Raw genomic sequence first — 26631 nt, forward strand, 5'->3', positions numbered from 1 at the left:
GCCTCGCCTCCTCCCTACTCTGCCCAGCAACGTCACGACAGGCGGGAGAACGAAGGCTGACCAATAAGCGGACGAGATCGGACCTCACTGACCAATGAGAGCCGAGAAGAAGGCTTCCTGTCAGGACCGCCCGCCATTTTAAGTACTTATTGTCTGATTCTTTTTTTTTCTCTCTTTTCTCCCGTAGACGAGCGTCGCTGCAGATCTGAGGTGCGCGGTTTTCTCTTTACTGTTTCCCTTTCAATCCCTTTATAAAAGTAGCTTTCATGCTATATTATAATCTGCATTTTCCGTAATGGCTTTTCATTGTACCGTGTTTTGGTCTTGTATTTTTTTTTCTGCCATACTTTATTGCTTGCATATGTGGTAAGTGTCCATGACAATATGGAGGAGGGATAGGCGGTGTCCTTCTTTGTTGTTGAAGAACAACATGAAGGAACATGGGAAATGTCGCACATCAGAAAATATTGACTAAAAAAAAAGTTATATGGCTAATTGAATTGCACAACCCCCCCCCCACCAAAAAAAAACCCCATAAAGGTACATGTTCTAGATAGTTTATGGTGAAACTGAAGAGTTTGGATTGTCTTGACAAAGGAGCTATGAAGTGAAAAAAAAAAAACAACAAAAATGAAAAATGTCTAATGTGCTGAGCTAAATTTGTTACACACGTTTGTGGAGGTGAAAAGCAGCAAGACCAAAACGGATTGAAATGTCCTTGATGGAAGCAGTGTCCGTCAGCGTGTGCGTGGTGGAAGGCTTTGAGCGGCACGGATGTTGCAGTCCCTTCATGTACTTCCTTCTGTATAAACAATTGCCCAAGCTGCCAAAAAACTAAAGGGTAAGTATAAAAGCTGCTGTTCGACATCCAAAACTTTTAAGGCTATGTGCCCACGCTGCGGATTTATTTACCGTGGATTTTCCGAAAATCTGCAGCAGCGGCACTTCCAAGCCATTTCAATGGCATTTTGGAAATGCTGTGTCCATGCTGCGGATTTGCCGCGGATTTTGATCCGGAAAAATCTGCAGCATGTCAATTATTGTTGCAGATTTTGGGTATAGAATGGGGGAAAAAAAAAAATCCGCATCAAAATCCGCGGTAAATCCGCGGCAAAAATAAGGTGCGGATTTGCCACAAAAGTCGCGGATTTTCATGCAGAAAAATCCGCAGGTACATTCTACCGTGGACACATAGCCTTAGAAGTTGCCCAGTTGTAATTTTCGAAATGATCGGATTTGGAGAGGCTCCAGAGAAGACCGGCAACCAGTCGACCAGAAATTCTCGAACAGACCCTTCAAAAACGCCACTTTTTTTTCCCCACATGGTAAAAAAAAAAATGTAATGCGTCCATGTTGTAGAAACGTGTACAAACTTGGTGTCAGGTGAGGCACAGTCATGTGGTTTCTGGCCATCGAAGGTCACAGTGTCACAATATTCATTGGTATAAGTAGTTTTCATGCTGAATTCATCTCTCCCCCTTTTGGACCCAGCAGAAGCTCGACTTCCACCCAGCTGTTCATTATCCGTATTCCCTTGGTGTTTAAAGGGAACCAATCACCAGAATTTTCGTATAGAACCTAAAGCCAGTGCTATACTGGCGCTATCAGGCAGATTATCTACATAGGGAAGCACGGTGGCTCAATGGTTAGCACTACAGTCTTGCAGCGCTGAGGCCCTGGGTTCGAATACCACCAAGGACAGCATCTACAAGGAGTTTGTATGTTCTACCCGTGTTTGCGTGGGTTTCCTCCGGGCACTCTGGTTTCCTCCCACACTCCAAAGACATACAGATAGGGAAATTAGATTGTGAGCCCCAATGGGGACAGTGTTCCTGATGTATGTAAAGCGCTGCGGAATATGTTAGCGCTATATAAAAAATAAAGATTTATTTATTTTTACATACCATTAGTGGTCAGCTCGGATGTTTAGGCTTTCAAATCCAAGAGAGTGAAGTTTAAAAATTCGTCAGCTTTTTGAGTGACAGTTTCACCGCAGCAGATAATAGTAGGGTGGGTTATGCACATGGATACCTGCCCCCCCCCCCCCGCGTGCCTGTTCCTCCCGCTCTCTGGCTCTATGCTAATTTTCCTATTCAGTAAGATGGTGTTGGATTTGGCGCCTGCGCATAGTGCTTATCTCCGGCGCCATCTTTCTGAAGCTCGCGTTACCCCGTTATTCTATTCTTCCGACTGAGAAGGCGGCGCATGCACCCTCGCATCTTCTGCTCTCTTGTTACCGCGGGAGCGCACGCAGTCACAACAGAAGGGGAGGACAGCTGATCGGAGAACACCGTGCAACCCCAAGACACCTTCCAGCACCAGGTTGACGAAGACAGAAGACCAGGATCGTGGCGAGGTAAGAGGGAGTAATAAAGATGGAGTCCCTAAGTGTCTGTGTATTTATTTCTATTAAAGTATTTTTTCTCTGTGTGGTGTGTTGTGTTTTTTTTTTTTTGTTTTACTCCTTTATTGGAGATTCTTAATGGCCGGGTCAAACTTGGCCTGACACTAAGAATCTCTGGCTTAATACCACCTGGTAAAACAAAGCTGGTATTAACCCCTTATTACCCAACGTGCCGCCCACCATCAGGGCCGCTGAAAGAGTTGGATAGAGCGCCAGAAGATGGCGCTTTTTTGAAAGCGCCATTTTCTGTGGTGGCTGCGGACTGCAGTTTGCAGCAGGAAAGCTTGGGCCACCCTGCGCTGCGGATTCCAGTCCCCAGCTGCCTACTTGTACATGGGTGGACACAAAAATTAGGCGAAGCGCGCATCGTTTTATTTTTTTTATTATTTCATGAAATTCATGAAATAATTAAAGGGCTTCCCTATATTTTTGGTTCCCAGCCGGGTACAAATAGGCAGCTGGGGGTAGCCCGTACCTGGCTGCCGTACCTGGCTACCATACAAATATATTACAAAGCCCACGTTGTTGTGTTTTGGGTTTTTTTTTTAGTTTTTTGGCAAAAAAACTTAAAAGGGCTTCCCTGGATTTTCCATTGCCAGTGAAGGTAACATCAAGTAGTGGGGGTTAGCAGCCAGTAGCTGCTTGGATTAGCCTTACCCACGCATTTTTATTTTTTTTTTTTTTTTTTTTTTTTTTTTTTTTACTTCTAACTCTAGGGTTAGGGTTATGTGCTTGGAGTCTTTTTTTTTTATTTTTACTTTTTATTGATTTAAAAAAAAAAAAAAAGTGGGGTTTGCCATATTTTTGTATGCCAACCATGTACAGCAGGCAGGTACGGGATGCCCCCAATCCCCAGCTGCCTATCTGTACCTGACTGGGAACCAAAAATATAGGGAAGCCCTTTGTTAATTATTTCATGAATTTCATGAAATAATAATAAAAAAAAAAAAACACGACGTGGGCTTCGCCCAATTTTTGTGTCCAGCCATGTACAACTAGGCAGCTGGTGACTGAAATCTGCAGCACAGAGTGGCCCAAGCTTTCTGGACCCCCCCACTGCGAATTGCAGTCCGAAGCCGCCCCAGAAAATGGTGCTTTCATAGAAGCGCCATCTTCTGGTGCTGTAGCCAACTCTTCCAGCGGCCCTGGTGCAGGGTGGCACGCTGGGTAATAAGGGGTTAATACCAACTTTTGTTTTACCAGGCTGTATTAAACCAGAGATTCTTAATGTCAGGCAGAGTTTGACCCGGCCATTTAGAATCTCCAATAAAGGGTTAAAAAAAAAAAAGACATCACACAGAGAAAAAATACTTTATTAGAAATAAATACACAGACACACTTAGGGACTCCATCTTTATTACTCCTTCCCACCCCTCCACGATCCTGGTCTTCTTCAGCCTGGCAGGTGTCCTCCCATCAGTTGTCTCCCCCCCCTTCTGTTGTGACTGCGCGAGTTCCCGCGGTCACAAGAGAGCAGAAGATGTAAGGGCTCATGCGCCGCCCTCTCAGTCGGAAGAATAGCAGGGGGTAACACGATATTCACAAAGATGGCGCCGGAGATAAGCACTATGCGCAGGCACCAACTCCGACACCATCTTAATGAATAGTAAAATTAGCATAGACAACAGAGAGAGGGAGGAACAGGCGGCAGGGGGGCGGGAATCCAGATGAATACCCGCCCGGTTATTATCTGCTCCGGTGCAATTGTTAATCAAAAAGCGAACAAATTTTTTTTTACTCGCTGTGTGTCCTAGCCCTTTCTCATATGAGAAAAATAGTTCAAGTTTCATCTGCTTTTGATCAGAATTTAAAATTTTATCAACTTTTCTTTGGTAAGAAAAACAAAATATCTCTCCTTTTATAACAGTCTGTGAAAATTGGACAACACTCATACTGCATCCGAGGGCTGTTTTCATGGATTCATAGAATTGCATTGCCAAGATGGATCCGACACTCAAATGAACATCGCTCATGTCTTTTACGATTTTACAAAGACCATTCAGTTCGCAAAAAAATCACTGCGGTTCATAGACTATCATAAGAACGAGTGTTTTCTGTGAAAAACATGGAGATAACTCTCATACGAAAAATTGTTGTTTGATACGCGCCCTTATGCTGCCTACTTATTTTATAGTACACAGTGAATGCATCTGATGTCTTCATTATTAGTATTTTGAGCTGTAGGTATATCTGTTTTTTTTTTGGTTTCCCAATGGATTGTTAAAAACAAATTGACTGGGTGTGATGTTTTGATAGTCTGTCGAAGAAAAAAAAAATGGGCAACCCTTCATACTATGCCTACGAATTATCAGGACTCTGAAGTCCGTATTAAATGTTTCAACTACAGCTTTTAAAATCAAATAAAACATGATTGATTCATTTATGACCTTTAATAGGAATTTAGAAAAGTTTAACCCCTTCACCCCCAGGCAATTTTCTGGTTTTCATTTTAGGTTCCCCCCCCCCCCCCCTTCTTTATTTTTCCATCAATATAGCTATGTGAGGGCTTATCTTTTTCCTGACGAGTTGTACTTTTGAATCAGACCATTAGTTTTACCATATACTGTGTTGGAAAAATGGGGGGGGGGGAGAGGATTCCAAGTGTGGTGAAATTGCAAAAAAAGGGCAAATACACGATTGTTTTTGGGATCTTTTATTTACCACTTTCAATATATGGTAAAACTGATGTGTGCGTATGATGCCTCACGTTGGTACAAGTTCGCAGATACTAAACGAGTATATTTTTACTTATTTCTAAGTGGTGAAAAAAATTCAGTTTTATCCAAAAAAAGAATAGCGCTTTTGATGCCATTTTCCGAGACCCATAGCATTCTTATTTTTAAGAATCTAGGTTTTAGTGACTGCTTATTTTTTGCCTCTTGTACTATTTTTAACTATGCCAGTTTTTTGTAGATGCATTGTTTTGATCACCTGTTATTGCATTTTAAAGAATTGTTGTGGCGAGCAAAAAAATGTAATTTTGGCACTTGTAATTTTTTTTCCTCGCTATGCCGTGTACCAGTCAGATTAATTGATTATATAGTTTAACTACCTGTAAAACCCGGGCATTGCCCGGGATAGTAACTGTCTCTCTCCCAGTCTGTCTGTCTTTGTCTGTCTGTCTCTTCCTGGCTGTCTTTCTGTCTGTGTGTCTGTCAGTCTGCCTGTTTCTGTCTGTCTCTCTATGTCTGTCTTTCTGTCTATCTCTGTGTCTCTGTCTCTTTTCCCGTCTGTCTCCCTCCCTCTCTCTTTCCCTGTTTGTCTGTGCCTGTCACTTTCCCTGTCTCTCTATCTCTCTTTACCTGTCTGCCTCTTACGCTGTCTTTTGTCTATGTATGGCTGTGCCTATGTCTCTCTCTCTCTCTCTCTATATCTCTATCTCTATCCGTCTCCCCACCGACATCTTATTACCTCACACATAAGCTTCTTATACCAACAATTTATTTTATTCCTATAGCAACCACTCACAGCTGCTATTAGTAACCTATGGCTCGCAGCTCCATTGACTTTTTAATGGAGGCAGGTTTTTTGGAGAGTAACTGTAAAGCACGGGGTTAAATTTTCCCATCAAAACATAGTCTATGACGTTCCCTGAGTCACATGGGGTGTCTGTGCAAAATTTCGTGATTGTAAATCCGACGGGTGCGGATTCCTCTAGCGGACATACATACATACTTAGCTTATATATTAGATAGAATGGGCATTTCTGAATGTGGGGATACCAAATGTGTATTTTTTTTATATTTTTTTTTTTTAACTTCTTTTCAATGGAGTGAAAGGGGCGTGATTTTTACTTTTCTTTTTTTATTTTTTCATATTTTTAAAGCTTATTTATTTTTATTTATATTACTAGTACCCCTAGGTGACTATCACTGCACAGTCCGATCGCCTGTGCATTTCTGCTAATTATATCAGCATTGCTCTGATCAGCAGAAATGCTCATCTTCTGTGAGTGCTGGAGCTCTGACGGCTCTCACAGGAGGTGAGTCATCGCAGCGTTAGGGGTTATCAGCTGACCTCGTGCTACAATGACAACACATTGGCACACCATGATCGCATCTCGGAGCTGCCGATGGCGGCAGGGAACCTTGACATCTCCACCGTGGCACTTTAAATCGCGCTTTCAGTGTTTGACAGCGCGATCTAAGACGTTAACAGGAATGGGTCTCATGCACCTATTAGCCACACATCTGCTGATCAGATCAGCAGACATGTGCGGGGAATACCACTGGCTTGCCGCCGGAGCCTGCGGTAACAGGGGGGAAGCGACCAAGGATGTACCAGTACATCCTTGGTAGTAAAGGGTTTAAGAATGTTAAAGTGGTTATCCAATACAAGGACAACTAGTCCTTTTACATAAGAAAAAAAAGCCCTATACTCTCGTCCCCTGCAGGAATTGTTCAAGTGATGCTGGTGCTTGAGTTTCCGGGGCTTACATGAGGTTGTGACACTAAACGAGCCCCGTTCCCAATCACCACTGGCTTCTCTCTCCCCGTCTTCGAACGTATGAGTGGGCAGGAAGTGAGTGGCAGCTGTAGCTCTGAAATATATTGCCAAGCAGAAACAAAGTTGGAACCTTGGCTTACCAACTCTACAGCCCTGACTAGTATGATGCACGGGTCCTTTATTAATTTGTAGCACTCATGAACAATACTGGCTAGGCTTCTGACTTATCCACGCCTGATGTCAAAATTGAGGAAGTTGGTATGCATGTACATCCCCTTTACAATTTTGGATGTGATTGCAGTTTGCTTAGTTATCCCAATTTAACACCTATCCTCCCTTATTTACAGGAAACTTAATATATGAAGAAGAGTGTGGTGGACTCCTCCTTCCTATAGCTCACAAACAATCCCTATCATGCTTTGTATGGATGTACTCTAGCGTGTAGCGGGCTCGGTGTGAGAAGGCAGAGAGAATAAACCATTTTCTACAATCTCCAAAATGGATACATTGTGGTGTACAATTCAGTGATAAGGAGTGTGCACTTAATTGGAAAAGCTACAGATTCGGAGTTTTTTCTCGACTGTCTCTTTAACAGACTGTGCTTCAAAGCAGACGACACAGAAGGAAATCAATAGCAGGTAAGCATTAACCACAGTTAGCAAATACTACTTTGTAATGCTAACAGACAAAATGCAGCACTTTACCAATCTGTGGTAGAATTGATTATGAAAAGGTATCGCCATGTCCAGTGTTTGCATAACTTTTTGGCTTCCATTTTAGATGATTCCAGTGATGAGGCTGTGGACAGATTTTAATTTACAATTACTCTTTGTTGCTAAAATTATTTAATACATACAATGATTACAACTTTAAAGATGGACATTTTTAGGATTACAGTCATGATCATCTGCGCTTTTTAAGGCATTTTCAGTTGTATCTGCACTTTCTGCAGTGTACTTTTGTATAAGAGAAGAATTTACATTCAACTGTTTAACAAGTGATATTGACCATTTTGTGTGAACAATTTTTAATCATTGAAAACTTGTAATATTACTGACTAGCTGTAGCACCCGGCGTTGCCTGGGATAGTAACTGTCTGTCTGTCTGTTTGTGTCTCTGTCTCTCACTCTCTCTCTCTGTCTCTGTCTGTCTGTCTCTCTCTCTCTCTCTCTCTCTCTCTGTCCCTCTCTCTGTCTGTCTGTGTGTCTCTCTCTCTCTGTCTGTCTGTCTGTCTGTGTCTCTCTCGGTCTGTGTGTGTGTCTCTCTCTCTGTCTGTCTGTGTCTCTCGCTCTCTCCCTGTGTGTCTCTCTCTCCCTGTCTGTGTGTGTGTTTCTGTCTCTCTCCCTGTCTGTGTCTCTTGCTCTCTCTCCGTGTGTGTGTGTGTCTCTTTTTTCTCTCTCGCTCTCTCTCCCTGTCTGTGTGTGTGTGTGTGTGCCTCTCTCTCTCTCCCTGTCTGTGTGTGTGTGTTTCTGTCTCTCTCTCCCTGTCTGTGTGTGTGCGTTTCTGTCTTTCTCTCTCTCTCTCTCTCTCTCTCTCTCTCTCTCCCTGTCTGTGTCTCTCTCTCCCTGTCTGTGTGTCTCTCTCTCCCTGTCTGTGTGTCTCTCTCTCCCTGTCTGTGTGTGTCTCTCTCTCCCTGTGTGTGTCTCTCTCTCCCTGTGTGTGTCTCTCTCTCTCCCTGTGTGTGTGTCTCTCTCTCTCTCCCTGTGTGTGTGTCTCTCTCTCTCTCCCTGTGTGTGTCTCTCTCTCTCTCCCTGTGTGTGTCTCTCTCTCTCCCTGTGTGTGTCTCTCTCTCTCCCTGTGTGTGTCTCTCTCTCTCCCTGTGTGTGTCTCTCTCTCTCCCTGTGTGTGTCTCTCTCTCTCCCTGTGTGTGTCTCTCTCTCTCTCCCTGTGTGTGTCTCTCTCTCTCTCCCTGTGTGTGTCTCTCTCTCTCTCCCTGTGTGTGTCTCTCTCTCTCCCTGTGTGTGTCTCTCTCTCTCTCCCTGTGTGTGTCTCTCTCTCTCTCCCTGTGTGTGTCTCTCTCTCTCCCTGTGTGTGTCTCTCTCTCTCCCTGTGTGTGTCTCTCTCTCTCCCTGTGTGTGTCTCTCTCTCTCCCTGTGTGTGTCTCTCTCTCTCCCTGTGTGTGTCTCTCTCTCTCCCTGTGTGTGTCTCTGTGTCTCTCTCTCCCTGTGTGTGTCTCTGTGTCTCTCTCTCCCTGTGTGTGTCTCTGTGTCTCCCTGTGTGTGTCTCTCTCTCTCTCCCTGTGTGTGTCTCTCTCTCTCTCCCTGTGTGTGTCTCTCTCTCTCTCCCTGTGTGTGTCTCTCTCTCCGTGTGTCTCTCCCTGTGTGTCTGTCTGTCTGTCTCTTTCTTTCTCTCTGTCTCTCTGTCCCTGACTATCTGTCTCTTTGTCTGTCTTTCACTGGCTGCATTGTGACACACCAACATTCAATGTGCGTGGCTGCGTATTCTTCTGAGGTTCTGGCTGCACTGTGACTGCCAGCTCCATTGACTTTAATGGAGGCAGGTTTTTGGCAAATAACTAAGGCGCGGGGTTAAAATTTCCCCGCAAAACAGTCTGACGTTCACTGAGTCAAATGGAGAGTCTGTGCAAAATTTCGTGATTGTACATGCGACGGTGCAAATTCCTTTTAGTGGATATACATACATACATACATGCATGCATGCATGCATGCATGCATACATACACTCAGCTTTATATAATAGATTGCAAGGCTGTGGAGTCGGAGTCAGTGTTCATTTTGATGGAGTCTGTATAAAATGGACCGACTCAGACTCCTAAAATATATAATAAATTGGGTACAGTAGTTCAATGCAGAATGTGCTGATTATTTTTTCATAGGAATTTGGGAAAGTTATGAAATGTCCTATAAATAGCTGTTCTAGTCCTGATCTAAGGCTACATTCACACACAGCGTTTTTGCTGCGTTTTTTTGAAGATATGTTTTTCAACTGCAAAAGCAGATCGTTTTTTTTAAAAAGCCGCATCACCTGAAAGGTTTTTGACCTCATAGATAATGTTTTCAATAGCAAAAGCAGATTAGAAAAATAACGGACAATGCTTCAAACATAAGTACAATAAAACTGATGAATGAGAGTAATGAACAAAAGCTAGAAGAAAATTTAGGATTCCGTATGTTAGAGATGGAGCCACAGCGCTGCTCATGTAACTGAGGAACAAACAAATATTGCAACAGAAGAACACCAAAATGATACTTTAGAATAAGATGATCTTGTTGAAGCTGCTTCAAAACACTTTCATATTCATCACATGCGCTGTGTTCACATGCGCTTTGTTGTGCACAAGCTGCAGCTGGCAATAAGGCCCCCTTCACACGCACGTGAAAAACACGTGCATGTCTTACGTTGCGTTTTTTGGGTCAGTGTCCCATATTTTATGTCCGTTTCTCCGGTACGTGTGACATCCGTGTGATTGCATATGCTAGCCGTGTGTGTGTGAGATACGTACTTGTAATGTCCGTGTGTTGCCCGTGTGAAATGTTCCGTGAGTGATGAACAATGACGTTGCTACATGCCGGCTGACAGCGACGCGAGATGAGAATGAACTCGGGTGAACTTTACATGACTTCATTGTCATACCGCGGCTCTGTCTGTGTGTCGCGTACTGATTAGCGGTCACCCGTGAAGGACTCACCAGTGACCGCTAATCCCCTGAGTGACTGAAGTGAGCAGCGCAATTAGCGCTGCCGTCACTCGGGTTACCAGCGGCCAGCTGTAGTCCTCCACCTGAGACCGCAACTCACCTGTGACTTCATCGCTGTCACTCGGGCGACTTGCTGTCACAGTTGGAGGATCCAGCGGTGGCCGCGAGTAACCTGAGTGACATCATCGCTGATCGCGCTACTCACCTCAGTTGCTGTGTGGAGCTGATAGGTAGCGGCGGTGTTCTACTGCAGCTCTTGTCAGCTTCCGATGTAGCAGAGCTGAGAGCGTCGCGGGACCTCCGTGGATTATGTCGGACCAGGAGGGGTTTTCGGGGCTTAATAAAGTGGTGAACAAGGGTGTTTTTTTTTGTTTTTTTTGTTTATTTCAAATAAAGGATTTTTTGTGTGTGTTTTTATTTTCTTTAACTTACAGGTTAATCATGGAAGGTATCTCGGGGAGATGCTTGCCATGATTAATCTTGGACTTGGTGGCAGCTATGGGTTGCTGCCATTAACTCCTTATTACCCCGATTGCCACCGCACCAGGGCAATTCGGGATGAGCCGGGTACAGTCCCGGGACTGTCGCATCTAATGGATGCGGCAATTCTGGGCAGCTGCTGGCTGATATTGCTAGGCTGGGGGGCTCCCCATAACGTGGAGCTCCCCATCCTGAGAATACCAGCCTTCAGCCGTTTGGCTTTTACCCTGGCTGGTATCAAAATTGGGGGGAACCGCACGTCGTATTTTTTTTTAATTGTTTATTTTTTTTTTTTACTGCTCGATATTGACACGCCCACCGGCGGCTGTGATTGGTTGCAGTGAGACACGCCCCCACGCTGACAGCTGTCTCACTGCAACCAATCATAGGCGCCGGTGGGCGGGGAAAGCAGGGAATATGAGATTGAATAATGAGCGGCCGGCTTTTTCAAAATAGTAAAAGCCGCCGGAGTTTTTTTTAACAGCTGCGCCGCGCCGGGGATCGGTGAGTATGAGAGAGGGGGAGAGACTGACCGACGGACTGAGGGAGATTGACTGACATACACAGAAAAAAAAGATTGACTGACATTGCTTCAAAAAAGAGCAAAACGTACACGGACCATACGGAGTTGCATCCGTGTCACGTACGTGTGCTCACGGACCCATTGAGTTTAATGGGTGCGCGTGTTCCGTGAGGAAAACTGACATGCATCCGTGTTTTACGGACAAACGTATCTCATGGACACAGACACACGCACCGTATGGAATAACGCACGTGTAACTCCATACATTGATTAACATTGGAGTACGTGTGTCTGTGTCTCCGGTACATGCAGGAACGTACCGGAGACACGTTCGTGTGAAGGGGGCCTAAGAGAGTCTGCAAGAGGGACATGCTGAAAATCTGAATAGAAGTGAGGAAATTGGTTATTGCCGCCAGAACCCCTAAAATTGATTTCATCTTGAAGAGACGTGCTGGGAAAGGGGCAATTGTCGATCACGCCACTCTGTGGGGCAGCACTTATTTAATGATTTGAGCGATTGCTTGAACTAAAACGATTTCTTATAGATATGGCGAACCCTCAGGTAACCCTAAATAAAGGTCAATGGACACAGGTGGCTGAATTGAAGGAATTGCTTATTCATCACCCATTTACCGTGACTAAAAAATTACAAGCTGAGTATTTAACTCCTTGCATTTTCATAAGGGAGTGGAAGAACTTGCTATTTTGCCTGTCACAAAGAGGAGGTTTAATCGCAGATGGCATTTCTGCTTCAATGAAACAGAGAGAGACACACCTATTGGAAAATAAAATTCTTCTGGCAGCTGTTTATGTGGACCCAAGTCATCGTATACTGCTTGATGATCAACAGCTTACTAAAGCAAAAGACGCTCTGTTCTGAGGTAGCAGTTAGGATGAGTGGCCTGCAGGACTGCCAGGCGCAAGAGGTCCTGACAGTGCTACTGCTGCGATATCTTCATCCTTATCAGATGAGGAGTTTAACTTTGACAAGTATTTGGATGACATGGAGCAGGCAAAGCATTGCCGCAAGGAAAAAGATTTCACTCCGTGTCCTGTAGCAGCAGATTGACCATATTTCAGCAAAATGTTTCACTTGCTCTCAAAGAAATAGAAAAATTCAACGGTTCATCAAACTGACTGTGCATGAAGCAATTCCTTTATACTCGGAAATTGTTAGAGATGTTGCCCATGTGGTTACGGCTTTGCCTCCAACCCAAGTTAGTGTAGAGAGGTTGTTTTCTAGCCTTAAAATTATTAGGTCAGATTTGAGGTAATCTATGAAGGAGGATCTGATGGAGGCAATTCTATTTCTTAGAAAAAATTCATAGACTGCACAAATGTTATTTACTATGTTTTTGTTGAAAACTGTTTTTTGTCACTTACATAGTTTATTACATAGTGTTATTGTGTGCAGAATTATTAGGCAAATGAGTATTTTGATCAAATGATGATTTTTATACATGTTGTCCTACTCCAAGCCGTATAGGCTTGAGAGACAACTACCACTTAAGTAGATCAGGTGATGTGCCTCTCTGTAATGAGGAGAGGTGCGGTGTAATGAAATCAACACCCTATATAAGATGTGCTTAACTATTAGGCAACTTCCTTTCCTTTGGCAAAATGGGTCAGAAGAGAGATTTGACGGGCTCTGAAAAGTACAAAATTGTGACATGTCTTGCAGAGGGATGCAGCAGTCTTGAAATTGCCAAACTTTTTAAGCGTAATCACCGAACAATCAAGCGTTTCATGGCAAATAGCCAACAGAGTCTCAAGAAGCGTGTTGGGCAAAAAAGGTGCAAAATAACTGCCCATGAATTGAGGAAAATCAAGCGTGAAACAGACAAAGTTTCCACTTGCCACCAGTTTGGCCATATTTCAGAGCTGCAACGTTACTGGAGTATCAAAAAGCACAAGGTGTGCCATACTCAGGGACATGGCCAAGGTAAGGAAGGCTGAAAAAACCACCACCTCTGAACAAGAAACATAAGATAAAACGTCAAGACTGGGTCAAGAAATATCTTAAGACTGATTTTTTTCAAAGGTTTTATGGACTGATGAAATGAGAGTAACTCTTGATGGGCCAGATGGATGGGCCAGAGGCTGGATCAGTAAGGGGCAGAGAGCTGAACTCCGACTCAGATGCCAGCAAGGTGGAGGTGAGGTACTGGTATGGGCTGGGATCATCAAAGATCAACTTGTGGGACCTTTTTGGGTTGAGGATGGAGTGAAGCTCAACTCCCAGACCTGCTGCCAGTTTCTGGAAGACAACTTCTTCAAGCAGTGGTACAGGAAGAAGTCGGTATCATTCAAGAAAAACATGATTTTCCTGCAGAACAATGCTCCATCACATGCATCCAACTACTCCACAGCGTGGCTGGCCAGTAAAGGTCTAAGAGATGAAAAAATAATGACATGACCCCTTGTTCACCTGATCTGAACCCCATAGAGAACCTGTGGCCCCTCATAAAATGTAAGATCTACAGGGAGGGAAAACAGTCCACCTCTGGGAGCAGTGTCTGGAGGCTGTGGTGGCTGCTGCAGGCAATGTTGATCGTAAACAGATCAAGCAATGACAGAATCTATGGATGGTCGGCTGCTGAGTGTCATCAGACAGAAAGGGGGCTATATTGGTCACTAATTTTTGGGGTTTGTTTTTGCATGTCAGAAATGTTTAATTCTAAATTTTGTGCAGTTATATTGGTTTACCTGGTGACAATAAACAAGAGAGATGGAAATATATTTGGTTTTTATTAAGTTGTCTAATAATTCTGCACAGTAATAGTTACCTGCACAAACAGATCCTCCTAAGATAGCCAAATGTAAAAAAAAAAAACACTCCAACTGCCAAAAATATTAAGCTTTGATGTTTGAGTCTTTTGGGTTGATTGAGAACATAGTTGTTGATCAATAATAAAAAAAAAATCCTCCAAAATACAACTAGTTGTATTCCAATAAATATATTTTATGTTCTATCAAAATATCTTGATTATTGTATCATAAAAATGATTAAATGTCTGTTGTTTACATTGTACTACAATACATTTTTTACTTAACCCCTTCACGATCTTTGACGGATCTATCCGTCATGGAGTGTGTGAGGTAAGCCCTGCCGCCGGCAGGATGCGGCGATCCGCGCACATATCAGCTGTTTTTAACAGCTGACATGTGTGCCTGCATGTTCCGAGTGGAATCGCATTCCACCCGGAACATATAACCCCTTTCATCTCGCTGCCAAAGTCTGGCAGTGAGATGTATATGCGCGCGGCCATGATTTTCACTTACCGCCGCCCCCACCGGAAGTCACGTGCGCGATCACGTGACTTTCGGTGGTTGCCATGGTAGCACAGGGTCATGTGATGACGCCTGTAGCTAACATGACTCACTTCCTCTCAATGCCGGAATACAGCCGGCATTGAAAGTAAAGCACTATATCTGCAGTTCTCAGCTCTGTAGCTGAGATCTGCAGATAGTGCAGGGCGATCGGATTGCTGATCGCTATAGCCCCATAGGGGGACTAGTAAAATTAAACAAAAAAAAAGTTTAAACAAAAAAACCTAAAGTTCAAATCACCCCCCTTTCGCCCCATTGAAAATTAAAGGGTTAAAAAAATAAAAAATATACACATATTTGATATCGCCGCGTTCAGATTAATTGATTTATATTTTGACAGATCGGGAGTTTCTGATCAGTAAACGCCATAGCGGCAAAAAAATTACAAACTTCAAAATTATGTTTTTTTGGTCGCCGCAAGTTTTGTGCAAAATGCAATAACAGGCGATCAAAATGTAGCATCTGCGCAAAAATGGTACCGTTAGAAATGTCAGATCGAGATGCAAAAAATAAGCAGTCACTGAGCCATAGATCCCAAAAAATGAGAATGCTATGGGTTTCAGAAAATGGCGTAAAACGTGCGCCACTTTTATTGGACAAACTTGTGATTTTTTTTTTTTTTTTAACCCCTTAGATACAAGTAAATCTATACATGTTTGGTGTCTACAAACTCGCACCGACCTCAGGCATCATAGCCACATCAGTTTTACCACATAGTGAACATGGTGAATAAAATATCCCAAAAACTATTGTGCGATCACACTTTTTTTGCAGTTTTTTCACACTTGGAATTTTTTTGCTGTTTTACAGTTCACTATATGGTAAAACTTATGGTTTCATTTAAAAGTACAACTCGTCCCGCAAAAAAACAAGCCCTCATATGGCAAGATTGCCGGGAAAAATAAAAAAAGTTACGGCTCTCGGAAGAAGGGGAGCAAAAAACAAAAACGGAAAGTGCACGGGGGCTGAAGGGGTTAAGTATAAGCAATATATGTCGGAGTCGGTGCAAGGGAAATTGAGGAGTCGGAGTCGCAGGTTTGGCTTACCGACTCCACAGCCCTGATAGATTGCTTTGTGCATCTGTATTGAGTGGTTAGAAATACAATTGTTAAAAAAAAAAAATGTAGCATTGTATTGATTGGTCATAAATACAATTGTTGTAGAAAAAAAAATGTAGAATTGTAACAGTAATTATTAGGCATAAAATTATGTTAAGGCCACAGACGTTAGCTGTTAGCAAAATTGTATGCATAATTGTTTTGGTATCAGGTGCATTGATGTCTGCAGACTGATGATGTTATCTACTGTAGACTTTCTATATATTGCATCATGGTTTTAAGAATTTGAGCCTAGGTATCCATGGTCACGACCACAAGCAACAGCTGACTGTCACTATATGAGAAAACATAACCATGTACACCTAAGCTACAATGCCCTGCACATGAAATAATAGACATGGCTATATCAGGAGAACTATACTACATTTCTAAGTGTAGGTATGTGCTAATATTATTATAATTATAATTATTATTATTATTCCTACTACATATTGGAGTAGGACAGGGGTGGGGAACCTCCGGCCCGCGGGCCGCATGCGGCCCGCGGGCCGCATGCGGCCCGCCATGACCTTTTATGTGGTCCCTGGGCAGATTCCCGGGGGAGGCAGTGCTGGTGCTGTCACTGCGGTCTTGCTGCCGCCGCCCCTTTAAATCCACACATTGCTGTTTGTGCTGCAATGTGTTCTCCCGTCGGCCAGTGCCAATTGTGGGCGGGTCCACAGCAGCCTCACAGCTTCCAGCCTTGTGTGTCCGCCCCCTGCCCTCCGGAGATCAGTGCCTGCCTTCTCCTTCTGATGCAGTGTGTCCGGCTCCTGCACTCCGGTGATGTGAATGCAATGCTGCTGTGAGTCCAGCGCCGACCCTCTGCTGCTATGTGCCCTGCCCAATGCTTTGTGCCTCCCCACACCAGTTCTGTAAACCTTCTCCCCCAGAGTTGCATGAAACTGTCAGCGCAGTGTGCCCCCCAATGTCCTGTGTGCAACCCTCCCCCAGTCCTGTGTGCAGCTCCCCAATGTCCTGTGTGCAGCCCATCACCCAGTAGTCCTGTTTGCACCCCCCCAATCCTGTGTGCACCCCTCCCCCAGTCCTGTGTGCAGCCCCCCAATGTCCTGTGTGCAGCCCCCCAATGTCCTGTGTGCAGCCCCCCAATGTCCTGTGTGCAGCCCCCCAATGTCCTGTGTGCAGCCCCCCAATGTCCTGTGTGCAGCCCCCCAATGTCCTGTGTGCAGCCCCCCAATGTCCTGTGTGCAGCCCCCCAATGTCCTGTGTGCACCCCCCAGTCCTGTGTGCAGCCCCCCCAGTGATGTCTGTGCCTCCCCCCCAGTGATGTCTGTGCCTCCCCCCCCAGTGATGTCTGTGCCTCCCCCCCCCCAGTGATGTCTGTGCCTCCCCCCCCCAGTGATGTCTGTGCCTCCCCCCCCCCAGTGATGTCTGTGCCTCCCCCCCCAGTGATGTCTGTGCCTCCCCCCCCCAGTGATGTCTGTGCCTCCCCCCCTCCAGTGGTGTCTGTGCCTCCCCCCCTCCAGTGGTGTCTGTGCCTCCCCCCCTCCAGTGGTGTCTGTGCCTCCCCCCCCCTCCAGTGGTGTCTGTGCCTCCCCCCCTCCAGTGGTGTCTGTGCCTCCCCCCCCTCCAGTGGTGTCTGTGCCTCCCCCCCTCCAGTGGTGTCTGTGCCCCCAGCCCCTCCAGTGGTGTCTGTGCCCCCAGCCCCTCCAGTGGTGTCTGTGCCCCCAGCCCCTCCAGTGGTGTCTGTGCCCCCAGCCCCTCCAGTGGTGTCTGTGCCCCCAGCCCCTCCAGTGGTGTCTGTGCCCCCAGCCCCTCCAGTGGTGTCTGTGCCCCCAGCCCTTCCAGTGGTGTCTGTGCCCCCAGCCCTTCCAGTGGTGTCTGTGCCCCCAGCCCTTCCAGTGGTGTCTGTGCCCCCAGCCCTTCCAGTGGTGTCTGTGCCCCCAGCCCTTCCAGTGGTGTCTGTGCCCCCAGCCCTTCCAGTGGTGTCTGTGCCCCCAGCCCCTCCAGTGGTGTCTGTGCCTCCAGCCCCGCGTGGGGTGTCTGTGCCCCCAGCCCCATGCCCCCAGTTAACTAATTGCTTCACCCAATATAGCAGGGTCATTTAAACATTGATAAATTTGTGCGGACCCCGAAGGTTGGTAGAAATTTCCAAATGGCCCCCGACAGAAAAAAGGTTCCCCACCCCTGGAGTAGGATCTTGGAGATGGGAATAACCCTTTATGTTCACATGAAAAAGTTAGAGTACTTTTCAGGATCATCCTGAAATTTCACCCAAAAGGCAAATATCCATAAGTTATTGTGAATAGTGTATGACAAATTTGCTTATTTTCATGTGTACTAGTGATTTATGAAATAAAAATGAAAACGACAGTTACGCTTTAAGCTTAGGCCCCTTTCACATATCAGGGTTTTTTTTGCCGTCCGTCACAATCCGTCAAATTTTGAAAAAAACTGATCCGGCGACTGATGCCGCTGGATCCGTTTTTTTCTCAATGACTTGTATTAGCGACGGATTACGACGGATGCCCTCACGTTTCATCTGTCGTCCGACGGATCCGTCGAAAATTGTTTGTCCGGCGGACGGAGACAACAAAGTAACGTTTTTTTGTATACGTCGAAAAATCGTAGCGCGACTGATCCATCGCCGACCGTCGTTTGATAGAATTGAAGCCTATGGGCGCAGGATCCGTCGTAATCCGTCAAATTAACTGAGCATGCTCCAATTTATTATTTAGTATCAAATTAGCTAGCCAGCCCTCAATTAGGAAAGGTGTATATAAACCTGCCAGGTAGGGCTTCACTCATCAATGTCCCAGCAAGCCAGCCAGCCAGCGGGAATTGCAGTGTCCAGGCAAGCAAATTTTTTTTTTCATTACTGTCCTTGTATTTCATTCAATAAAGATCTGTGTAGCTCCTACTTTGCTGAATTTTTTTTAAAAAAGTGAGTTAAGGAAAAAATAATAAAATTGTTCCAAAACCTTGGCATTCGTAGTATCATTTCACCAAGGTACCGTATTTTTCAGACTATAAGACACAGCAGACCATAAGACGCACCCTGGTTTAAGAGGAGGAAAATAGCAAAATAAAATTGTAAGCAAAAAATGTGGCCATGACACACTGTTATGGGGCGAGGATCTGCTGCTGACACTGGTACCCCATTCTGGTAATGATCCTCCTGCCTTGTATATGATCCTCATCCATGTATATATGTCCCTCATCCTGGTATAGCCCCCATCCTTCTCATAATATACCCCCATCCTGCTATATACCCCCATCCTGCTATATACCCCCATCCTGCTCGCTGATTTGTGTGGAGACTAGCGGTGCGCACAGGAGTGACGTCATTGCTGTACTCACCGCTCTCTACACAGATCAGCGGGCCTGCAGACAGGAGAACATCGCGATGCTGCAGGGGAACAGTTAGTATACCGTACTTTTTCACTGCCCCCAGCGCTGATGATGGTGCTTGGGGGGCAGTGAATATAGCCGCACATGATCACTTCAGGCTTTAGTTGCCAGGGGTGATCACGGGGGCCGGCTGTTTACTATGCACGCACCCCCCCCGCCCATCATCCCGCCCACCTGTCAGCGCCGACTTCAGCGCTGAGAGATGATGGGCGGGAGGATGGGCGCGCATATGAAATAAGGGGGTCCACGTGGTCACGATAGGCGCTGCTACAGCCTGCTCGTGCCGCCGATGACGCACTCCACCGCAACACCCTCATTCCCCACAGCCCTACATTCAGACTGACGCACTCCCCACTTTCCCCCAACATTTGGGGGGAAAAAAGTGCGTCTTATAGTCCGAATAATACTGGATATATGTCCCTCATCCTGGTATGTGCCCACATCTAGGTACAGTATATGCCCCCATCCAGATATACACCCCCATCCTGATATGTGCCCCAATCCTGCTATATACCCCCATCCTGGTATATGGCCCGCGTCCTGTGGCACACAAAAAAATGAACATTTTATACTTGCCTTTCCTCACTCCACGCAGCATCGCTCGTCTTCCTGTCTGTGCCAGCAGCAGCTCCGCCACTGACCTGTTTGGAGCCGAGCACACAGCGATGACGTCAGCTCTGTGCGCACTGCTCTCCACACACATCAGCGGGCCGGCAGACAGGACGACATCGCGATGCTGCACGGATCAGTGGCCGGTGAGTATACTTATTCACTGCCCCCCCGCGCTGATGATGATACACTGGAGGCAGTGAATATAGGTACACATGATCACTCCAGGCTGTAGTTGCCAGGGATGATCACGCGGGCCGGCTGTTTCTCTTTTCATATGCATGCATCCCAACGCCCATCATCTCTCAGCGCTGAAAGGTGAGCTGGATGATCGCGCGCACCCGTTGGCGTCAGCGCTGAGAGATGGGCATCGGGATGCAGTACATGTGAAAAGAGATAATGAGTGGGCCCATGTGGTCACAGTAGGCGCTGTTACAGCCTGCTCATGCCGCCGATGAACCGCTCCACCACCACCGCACCTCCCTTCATCGCAGCCATATAAGACGCATTTCCCCCAAAATTTTGGGGAAAAAAAGTGCGTCTTGTAGTCCGAAAAATACGGTAACTTTAATTTTTTGGGTTATGTCTCACAGGAAAGCACCTGTGGTGGTTATTTTGGTTTACGTGCAATACAGAGGTGTTTGGAGGTTGTATTTTAAAAAACCATGGTGTATACAAATTGGGAATGCAGAAATTGGGTCTTTAATATTTTACTAGGGTTTTTAAAACCGTACATCTGTGATCAATATATATTAAAGTGGGGGTTTAGGGATTTAAAGTGGGAATGAGGGTATTTACTGTGCTATGATGTTTGCAAGGTAATACTTGGGTGGGTGGGTTATGTTTGTTTTTTTGGGAAATAGTGGAGGGGGAGGGCTATGTTTGCTTGTGCATCGTGCATATCTACAACCTTATAATTACAGAGGGGGGTGGTTTAGCATCTTACTAAAGTAGTTAGTATTTTTTTGTATGGGGAGCATAGGGGTATTTTTTTGGGGGGGGGAGGGGTTGAAATCCTAATAGCTATGGAGCTACCTTTTTATTTTCTAAATCTGCGTACAACACAAAAAAAAATCTTAGTATAATGGTTAACAATCATGTTTATTTCTTGCAGAAAGTTGCCTATACCACCAGCGACACACCAGGCCAGCCATTCTCAAATATGTCTTCTTCTGGGAGCCCTCCCTCACATCGTGAGCAAACTGAGGTAATTTTTTTTTTTTCTTTTTTTGTGATAACATTTTTTGTACACGTAACCCTATATGCATTAATTCTTGTTTAACAGGATGCTGCAGCATCAGAGATACTTTCAGAAGTAGACGGACGGGGTGGAGAAAGACCCAAAGCGGACGCGCAGGGTGTAAGTTTCCTACATGCATCGCAGAAACAGATCATCACAGACATTACAGTACACCCAACACATAAGCCTACATCCAAGCACATAATGTTTTGTTTTTTTTTTTATAGTCTTCCTTTTCTAGGGCTGAACGTAGAGGTCCTCGAAGCACCTTCCAGGGTCGTCGGTGTGAGCGTCAGGGCGGTCAGCAGAGAGTACGTTTTTGTTTTTGTTTTTTGTATTTTTCAACTTCATGTGGATGATTTGAGTGTAATGTTTTTGTTTTTTGTCTTTTTTTTTAACAGGCTTCACAGCGTGCTCCCGACTCTGACGGTGAGCAGGCAGGAGGTCTAGACATCGACCTCCTTATCGATGTGGTCCGAGAGCGGGAGCCGCTGTGGAACAAGAGGGACCGCCGCCACGCTGATGTTGTTGTGACCCGTCGGCTCTGGGAGGTAGTGTGCCACGAAGTGGTTGAAGATTGGGAGGACCTTGATGCTCGGGCCCAGAATCAAGCACGTAAGTATTCACAGTTCAGTAAGTTATGTTGCAGGATGTAATGTGTTGTATACTAACCAATTTGCGCTTTCACTTTGCAGGGGACAGAGTTATCAAGCGGTGGCGGTCACTCAGGGATCGCTTTAAGAGGGAGTTCAACAAAGAGATGCAGGCCCCGAGTGGATCGGGAGGACGCAGATCGAAGTATAAGTATGCAAGAGCCCTGTCGTTCCTCCGGTCGACTATGATGAGCAGAAGGTAAATATTCCCCACAACATTCTAAGTAAAAATGTTTACCTGTGTAACTTTTTTTTTTTGTTTCAGCCAGGGCCAAGCAATAGCAATATATTAATTACAATGTTTTTTTCTTTCTACCACAGCACCGTCAGCAGCACTCGGGAGCCTGCAGAGTTGAACCCTTCTGGAGCGATCCCACAGGAGTCCGCCACTAGGGAACACTTCAACAGACCCAATCCATCTGCATTTTCCCTGCCTTCCCTCACATCTGGTCCCTCGGTCCCATCCACCAGCGCTGGAGCATCCTGGCAGACTTCGTTACATGAAGCTGCTGTTCACGAGGTAGTTTTTCCTTTACCCCACCCCTCTGACACTGCTGCCACCTATAGAGCACCATTGGGTTCTGGGCGGCAGCGCCAGAGGGGTCAGGAAAAGAGCTATACGCCTGAGTTCTTGCATCTAAATGCATCCGTCCAGAACTCATTGAAACTGTTATCCGACCAAATGAGTGCTGGATTCAACGACATGCACAACAGTATACGTGAATTAAACACGCGTCTGGATAGGATGCATTTCGATGCAAGTAAATCGCCCATTTATTACATTTTCCAGGCAGTAGCCGAGCACACAGAGAAGCTATCTCCTGACCAGCAGATGTATGTAATGCAAGCCTGCCAGTTTGCTCTAGCGCAGGTTAGCTCCCAAGCCCCTCCACCCACCCCGGTAGTTCCTCCCGCACCTGCCCCCCCTCCAGCCACTGTCCCTCCTCCCCCTCCTGTACAATCTTCACAATGTTCGCAATCACAGCTTCCATTTTTGCCACTTGCTGTTCAACCTGTCAAAGATGAGGTGTAACAGCATTGTATATATACTGTAGGTTTTCAGTAGCCAATAACGTTTCGGAGCCTCTCATTGGGCGTTGTTAAAAAAACGGATCTGTTGAGAAATGGATGAAAAACTGATGCGACGGATCCGTTTTTTCCCCGATCCGCTAGTCGCATCAGTTTTTCCACAATCTGCGACGGATCCGTCGAGCCAACGGATTGTGACTGACAGCAAAAAACTGATGTGTGAAAGGGGCCTTATGCGTACATCCCAGAGGATATCAAGCATAAATTGTGTACTCTTATTCAGACAGATTTACAGGTAGCAAAACCTTAAACATGCTAACTTAGGCCCCTTTCACACATCAGTTTTTTGCCATCCGTAACAATCCGTTTTCTCGACGGATCCGTCGCAATTTGTGGCAAAACTGATTCGACAGATTCGTTTTTCGACGGATCTGACTAGCTGGGGGCTAAATAATAATTGGAGCATGTTCAGTTTAAAAAAACGGAATTAGTCGCCAGATGCTGTAATTTGACAGATTACGATGGATCCTGCGCCCATAGGCTTCCATTTTACCAAACGATGGAAAGCAACGGATCTGTCGCTGTCCGTTTTTTCGACGTAGACAAAAAACGTTACTTTGTCCTTCGTCTTTGTCGGCCGGACAAACTGTTTTCGATGGATCCGTCAAACGACGGATGAAACGTGAGGCAATCCGTCACTAATATGAGTCGATGAGAGAAAAACGGATCCAGCGGCATCGTCGCCGGATCCTTTTTTTCAAAATTCGACTGATTGTGACTGATGGCAAAAAAATGATTTGTGAAAGGGGCCTTAGCCAGTTTTTTTAAGTAGTTGTATGAGACTTTTTCCTTTTTTTTTTTTTTTTTTTTTGAGTCGTGGTATAAATAATTGAAGTATTGTTACTTTTTGGGTACTTATACAGCTGTTTTTTGTTTATCGACTTAAAGTTAATAAAGTTTGTGGTTGAAAAAAAAAAAGTGCATTTGTGGGTGAGGTTTGTTTTGGTTTTTGTTTGTTTTTTTTAACATAAACTTTACTACACTGACATTTGTATGCCTGAAACTTGGCATGTGTAATAGTCTCTAAAGGAAACCTGACATTGATTCATGTTGCCCACATGCAGAAAATTATGTTTTACAATGAAATGCTCAATTGTTTCAGTGAAAACGGATTATGAAGAGATGGCGGGGATCATACAGAGGGACGAGATTAGTCCGATTGTGTTCCCAGCCAGTTTCTGCCTGCCTCATCAATGTCAGGTCTCTATATACACACATCCGGAGCATTTCAGAGTAAGGCTATGTGCCCACGCTGCGGATTTTGCCGCGGATTTTCCGAAAATCTGCAGCAGCGGCACTTCCAAGCCATTTCAATGGCATTTTGGAAATGCTGTGTCCATGCTGCGGATTTTTCCGAGGCGGATTTGCCGCGGATTTTGATCCGGAAAAATCTGCAGCATGTCAATTATTGTTGCGGATTTTGGGTATAGAATGGGGGGAAAAAAAAAAATCCGCATCAAAATCCGCGGTAAATCCGCGGCAAAAAAAAAAGGTGCGGATTTGCCGCGAAAGTCGCGAATTTTCATGCAGAAAAATCCGCAGATACATTCTACCGTGGACACATAGCCTAAAACCTACCTGTTTTCAATTGTGTAGCTAGTCTCTTGATTTGTGCAGCCCATAGTTTTGACTACATGAATTAAGTGACAGGCTCCCTTTAAACTAAAGGTACCACACTAGGGGCATATATAGAAACCATGGCATCCCATAGCAAAACGTTGAATAGACCCTCTCACCCCAAAAAAATATATGTTCAGCACTGTAGAGGTCATGATGCTTAGGTGCAGTTACAGAAGGGCACACTTTCAAAAATTGGTTGAGGCACATACACAGAAATAGCACCCCCTACTTAAAGGGAACCAATCATCAGGATTTTTGTATAGTAGGTAAAGCCTGTACTGGCACCATCAGGCTGATTCTATACATACATGTAGTTGTCAGCTCGGATTGTTTAAGTTTTGAAATCCAAAAAAGTAAAGATTATAAAATTAGCTGCTTGTTGAGTGGCAGTTGCAATGGAGCAGATAATATATTTATAGTTATCCCCTCCCTGTAAGGCTATGTGCCCACGCTGCAGATTTACCGCGGATTTTGCTGCGGATTTGCCGAAAATCTGCAGCAGCGGCACTTCCAAGCCATTTCAATGGCATTTTGGAAAAGCTGTGTCCATGCTGCGGATTTGCCGTAGATTTCTTTATCGTTCCTTATGGGAGACCCAAACCATGGGTGTATAGCTTCTGCCTCCGGAGGACACACAAAGTACTACACTAAAAGTGTAGCTCCTCCCTCCGAGCATATACACTCCCCGGATGACAAATCCAACCAGTTCAATGCTTTGTGTTCAGGAGGTCACACACACATGCATCCTCTGATTTTTGATTTCAAAGATTTGGAAGAAAAGCGGGTCCAGTCTGGACTCCCGGCATGTCCCTTCTCACCCCACTGTGTCGGCGGTGCTGTTAAGGTTGATTTCAGGGCTGGAGCCCTTTTCATGCCGCGCTCCTTCGCCATCCCTTGGGGCTCTGGCTTGAAGTGGGAGCCATCACGGTTCTCACTGCTTTGCAGGAGACCGGTCTCCATCCGCAGCCCTGTTCAGGATCCTGCCGGACGGAGCGATGACCCCCCAGGGACCTGGCATGGGAGCCCGTCCTCCTAAAATGGAGACGCAGGGTCCCCTTTCCCTCCTCGCCCCGCGGCTCTGGTTCAAACTCAGCCAAGGTCCGTAAACCAACTGGCGCATGAAGCCGCGTCCTAAGTCGGCAAGAGCTGCTGCCACCAGGGCAGCCTCCTCTTGATTATCTGGCGCGCCAGTAACGTCCTTGGTCGGTGGCAGGCTCTCCCTCTTGGGCGACGTGTGGTTGCAACACGTCTTCGATCAGTGGGTGTGGGTTACCATCTCCCACGGCTACAGAATAGAATTCTATCCAGCCGCCAAACAGATTTTTTTCTGACAACTCCCCCCTGCTCCAAGGCCGCCGCCTTCTCACAGGCCGTGGCATTCTTGCAGGCCAATGGAGTAATTGTACCAGTTCCCGACTGGGAACGGTTCTGAGATTTCTACTCAAATCTCTTCCTAGTCCCCGAAAAGGACGGTGCTTTCCGACCTGGATCTCAAGCTTCTCAACAAGCATGTTCAGGTGCGGCAATTTTGCATGGAATCTCTGCGATCAGTCAATGACCCAAGGAGATTTCTTAGCATCCATCGACATCAGAGATGTCTCTCTGCATGTGCCATTCGCAGTTTCACACCAGCGTTGGCTACGTTTTGTAATCGGAGAGGAACATTTCCAATTCGTGGCTCTCCCCTTGGGTTAGCCACGGCCCCTCGTGTATTCACTCTCGCCACGCTTGCAAGTCCACTCTGACCCCGACCCAGGAACTTACGTACCTAGGGATGCAATTCGAGACTCTGCTGGCACTTGTGAAGCTGCCCTTAGTCAAACAGCAGTCTCTTCATCTGGCGGTTCGCTCTCTGCTGAGGCTCCGCCGTCATTCCATCAGGCACCTCATGCAGGTGCTGGGTCAGATGGTGGCGTCAATAGAAGCGGTTCCCCTTGCCAGTTCCATCTGCGTCCCCTGCAGCTGGACATTTTCCGCTGTTGGGGCAAGGGACTTCTTCCTTGCACAGGCTGGTGGCTCTGTCGCCACAGACCAGGAGCTCTCTTTAAGTGGTGGCTTCGGCCCCTCTCTCTGTACCAGGGACGCTCCTTTCTGGCCCCGTCATGGGTGA

General features: G+C 45.8%; 1 protein-coding gene across 1 annotated transcript; it reads left to right on the forward strand.

The window, feature by feature from the left end:
• The first annotated feature begins 117 nt into the window (after positions 1 to 117).
• LOC142249068 (uncharacterized) lies at positions 118 to 23812 on the forward strand. The gene is made up of 8 exons (XM_075320653.1): positions 118 to 210; positions 7198 to 7488; positions 21034 to 21126; positions 21205 to 21279; positions 21387 to 21470; positions 21561 to 21774; positions 21855 to 22011; positions 22134 to 23812. The coding sequence occupies exons 3-8, from the start codon at positions 21082 to 21084 to the stop codon at positions 22843 to 22845; spliced, it is 1287 nt and encodes a 428-aa protein (XP_075176768.1). The 5' UTR covers positions 118 to 210; positions 7198 to 7488; positions 21034 to 21081; the 3' UTR covers positions 22846 to 23812.
• Positions 23813 to 26631: the final 2819 nt, after the last annotated feature.

This window comes from Anomaloglossus baeobatrachus, chromosome 8, assembly GCF_048569485.1.
Source record: "Anomaloglossus baeobatrachus isolate aAnoBae1 chromosome 8, aAnoBae1.hap1, whole genome shotgun sequence".
Classification (NCBI taxonomy): Eukaryota; Metazoa; Chordata; class Amphibia; order Anura; family Aromobatidae; genus Anomaloglossus; species Anomaloglossus baeobatrachus.

Excerpts from the sequence above, each read along its gene's own strand:
- LOC142249068 (XM_075320653.1), top strand. The coding sequence starts at position 21,082 with ATGTCTTCTTCTGGGAGCCCTCCCTCACATCGTGAGCAAACTGAG. Across the intron at positions 21,471-21,560 it reads GTCAGGGCGGTCAGCAGAGA|GCTTCACAGCGTGCTCCCGA; the intron begins GTACGTTTTTGT and ends TTTTTTTAACAG. Across the intron at positions 21,775-21,854 it reads TCGGGCCCAGAATCAAGCAC|GGGACAGAGTTATCAAGCGG; the intron begins GTAAGTATTCAC and ends TTCACTTTGCAG.